General features: G+C 35.3%; 1 protein-coding gene across 1 annotated transcript; it reads left to right on the top strand.

Moving 5' to 3' along the window:
• The first annotated feature begins 256 nt into the window (after nucleotides 1-256).
• On the top strand, nucleotides 257-3,763 carry LOC132551239 (potassium voltage-gated channel protein Shaw-like). The gene is made up of 2 exons (XM_060215353.1): nucleotides 257-739; nucleotides 3,698-3,763. The coding sequence occupies exons 1-2, from the start codon at nucleotides 257-259 to the stop codon at nucleotides 3,761-3,763; spliced, it is 549 nt and encodes a 182-aa protein (XP_060071336.1).
• Nucleotides 3,764-4,056: the final 293 nt, after the last annotated feature.

The raw sequence follows: 4,056 nt of genomic DNA, 5'->3' as shown, positions 1-4,056 counted from the left end.
GAACGGTTTTCATCTTTACTCAAGAAAAGGGTCGACGTATACAGAAAAAAACATTTAAGGAGTGTCTTTGCTTTCATCATTAGACGCTCTTACTGAAACACTTGTTTTATCTCTGTAATCAAATTTGTCATCACACTTTCGTTACGTTTTAACTAATTATCAAACACGGGACAGGGCTACGAAACTTGACGTTTTTGTTGAAGTATTTATTTTATTTGTCACGGTATGATCACAGCGGAACCACTGATTCTAAACAATGGATGTTAACGGCATTGTCACCGTAAACGTCAGTGGAACTAGGTTTGAAATATCAAAGGACACGTGGTTGAGCATCGAAAGAAAACTTCATGAAACTCACGGAGCAGAGGAAGCGTCTAAATTATATACAAGATTACATAACGAATATTTCTTTGAAAGACATCCAGTATGTTTTTCTGTGGTATTGGGGTACTTTCAAAATAGAGGACTACACATGCCAGGATCAATATGCCCCATGGAGTTTAAAGAAGAATTGCTGTTTTGGGGAATCGATGCGGAAAAGATGTCAAATTGCTGCTACAGTAGATTTGTAGGATTTTTTGATGACCAAAAAATGTTGACTATGCTGGATACTGACCAATCTAACCGAATAAACGAAAGGATTTATCTGGATCGCCGACGACGTGCAAAGGACTGGGGAGCAGTACAGGCGACAGTCTGGAGCATCATGGAGGAACCGTCATCTGGACAGCTGGCTAAGGTACGTACATCCGAGTCACACAAAAATGAAAGATGAAAGTGTTTTATATAGAATCCATATCTAAATCAAAATAAACACTTCTAGAAATTCTGAAAAATGCAAATATATGTAAAACGAGGAGAGAAGTTGAAAAATATATATATTTGAATTAGGACCTTCAAAAAATTACTAGAGGATCAGAAAAAGTGTGTAATAAAAATAAGCGAATTCTTCTTTCCCTCTAAAAATCTCGCTAAATCGAGGTCCAGTACTATGCATACAATCTTCCATTATGAAAAACAATTTGTCGAAAACTGATCTATATACGTTTTGCTTGTATATAAGGTTGTGATAGGTTCGCTTCTCCTCTCGTTTATCATACCGTAATAAACACCTGCCGCCGAAAAAGTGATCATGCAGAAGAGATTTTGATATAGTACAGAAAGAGACCTTTTGATCTGAAAACTTCTTTTTCAACTTAAGTTTAAATCAAAGAAATATTTTCCTTTATCATTTTCAATAGTATGAAACATTACAGCATGGTAATCGTTTTACTGATAGCAACACAAAGAAAACACCACATATTTATTCAGTCCTACTGAAACCAAGACAAAATATGATCAATAGAAAAATTAACACGGGTATTCACGAAAAAAAACCCCGGAAAATAAGACCAGGTGTTCCGTAAGAGCAAGGTTCTTCGCTTCACCTACGACATCCTCCATGAAACGCTTTCTTGTTAATACATTGTAAATAATGTCACGTCCGTTAATGAGAACAGCAACTAAATAAACAGGTATACTTACGAGCATCAAACATGTTACAATGTCTTTTTCTTTCTGTTGCATCTCTAGGGACACATGTCCCCTCCATACCCAGAGACATTCATCTAAATTCACAAAAACAAGACAACTGAAACACTCGTTAATCTTTACAATACATATTCTAACACGAAGTACAGACTTCCTAACACAACATATCTAAACAGTAGCACCTGTCGAGAAAACATCAAGCAAAATATATGTAATATCTGGTATGGCACAAGCAACTTGTTTGGACCTAATCCTCGTCATGATATACATGGACGACTTTCCAAATATAGAACACATAACACCCTCTGCCTATTTATTGATGATAGCAAACTGTACAAAGTAATCAAATACGAAGACGACACAAACTTCAAGAAGATCCGAATGCAGCAAGGAGATCGATATGGTTGCCGAATGAAGTTCCATCCAGACAAATGCATTGTAATTGTTGTCTCACCAACTAGACATAAATTAAAATAATTACAAACTGCAAGACCATTACAATCGATGAAATCTAACAAATACTTAAGATTTGCACTATAAAACAAGTCTTAAATATTATCAACAACAACAGCAAAGGAAAAAGATGTATTTTTGAAACATTATTGCCGCCAGTTGCAGCAAAATTCTGAAGTGGGACATTAAAACTGTAAGACATTTGTTAATTGCATGCTCTCTTTGTGAAACATTTGTGTCTTCATTGTGGCAATAGAATGTTTTACTTCATTACAAATAAATACCTAAAACTCTAGAAGCCTTACTTCTTACGGTACAAAAGTTATGGCGATTATTAAGATTTTTCAAATTGTAGTGCAATGGTCACGTTCACGGTCACATGATCCACCGGAAATGCTTGTCACAAGGAACACGCACACCGAATATGAAAGTCCTACCTCTTACGGTGCAAAAGTTAGGTTAAAGTTGACCTCCGACAAAACAGACAAGCAAGTAGACAGCACAAAAATAATATGCCCACGATCTTTCGATCCGGGGGCATACCGATGAAAAACACATCCAATCATCCAATAATACAAAATATCCTGCTTTTCCTATACCATCAAAGAGTGCAACTTTTTCCCAGCCACAACCACCCAAGCACAACACATGTAGATTTGAAATCCAAAGCGACGTCTGCAAACGCTATTAATAAGGAACTTCGGATTTATCTCCTTGTTTAAACTCATATATATATATATATATATAAAACTAAATTACAGATCTTGCACCACTGTTACTATTTATATATTGACCACACCTCCCATTCCTCATTAAGATATTGCCTTAATGGATAATGATAAAAAGAAATGAAAAATAAAAGAAAATTTGTATGAAACGAAATTAATGTTTTTGCTTTTGTAAGTTTCAATTCAGGTGGCATAATTCTAGGATTTATACAAGAACACTAGTACCTGTAAATTCGAACAAAATCACAGGTTCGTTAATCTAATGACGAACAAAAGGAATATCACCGATATTATCAAAGTAATATACCGGCTTGTCACATGTTGGGATTTAATTCTTTATGGATTAAACGTAGGTAAATCTGATCGATATGCAGATAATGAGAAAGGGACGACACTAAAGCGCGTCATCTGTTGTAGGTTGCACGTTATAATGTATTGAATGATTTCAGGAGATTAGCACCTGCCTATTCAGATAGTCGATTGTATATGAAATCTAGAAACCAATTTGTCTGCTAAATAATAATAGTAACAATTGAGCTTGTCCACCCTAATCTAATGGAATTTTTGTATCATTGTTAAAGGAGCTGCGGACTATTAACTCGCCCGCCTCAAAATTGATCCAATCAAATGTCCTGAGCATTGCGACATCATTATGGGTTGTATATTTTGAGCTCTACCACTTAATGTCGAGTTAACGTTTTCATTGACCAAACCACCATCAGTATCTGTTTCTATAAAACCATTAACAGGGTTGCTTGTTTCAGGTTGTATCTTTACGCTACGTGAAAACCAATGACAACAGATTCACTCGTCATCGAACAACAGCTCATATACGCACTAGAGAATTGTTCCGTTTCTCCAAGGTCGTTTGTAAGTTAACTTGAAGTCTCGAATTAAATGATTTAAATTTACAGTTTGTGGTGAACTAGTGGCTAAAACCCGTTGTTTCCTGAAACATTTTGAAAGAAACTTGATTCTATTTTCAGACTGAATTGAAAGAGCAATTTCGAATGGCGAGTAAAGGCGGAAATCAAGATGAGGCCTTTACGTAAACCACATAATTGGTAATTTTTACAAATAATTTCGCAATTTTCCAAATGATATGGTGAAATTATATTTTAACGAGTAAAAGAACATTTAATGCAAACTCATTATATAAAGGATCAAATTTTCGCGGTCATGTTTATGTACAATGAAATAGCGAAAATATCATCCAGCGAAAATATCCTGCTTACGGTGCTTTATTCAGTTTACAATAATTGTGAAGCTAGCTATAAGTTTACATTAGTCACGTTTGTCTGCCCCGATAGAAGATTGCTGGAGATGTTACTGTTTGAGAAAACTG

The sequence above is a fragment of the Ylistrum balloti genome, unplaced genomic scaffold, assembly GCF_031769215.1.
Source record: "Ylistrum balloti isolate Yb309-2 unplaced genomic scaffold, AGI_CSIRO_Ybal_v1 Utg370186, whole genome shotgun sequence".
NCBI classification, from domain to species: domain Eukaryota; kingdom Metazoa; phylum Mollusca; class Bivalvia; order Pectinida; family Pectinidae; genus Ylistrum; species Ylistrum balloti.
The sequence above is the reverse complement of the archived record's forward strand: the minus strand, read 5'-3'. Positions and strand labels throughout refer to the sequence as shown.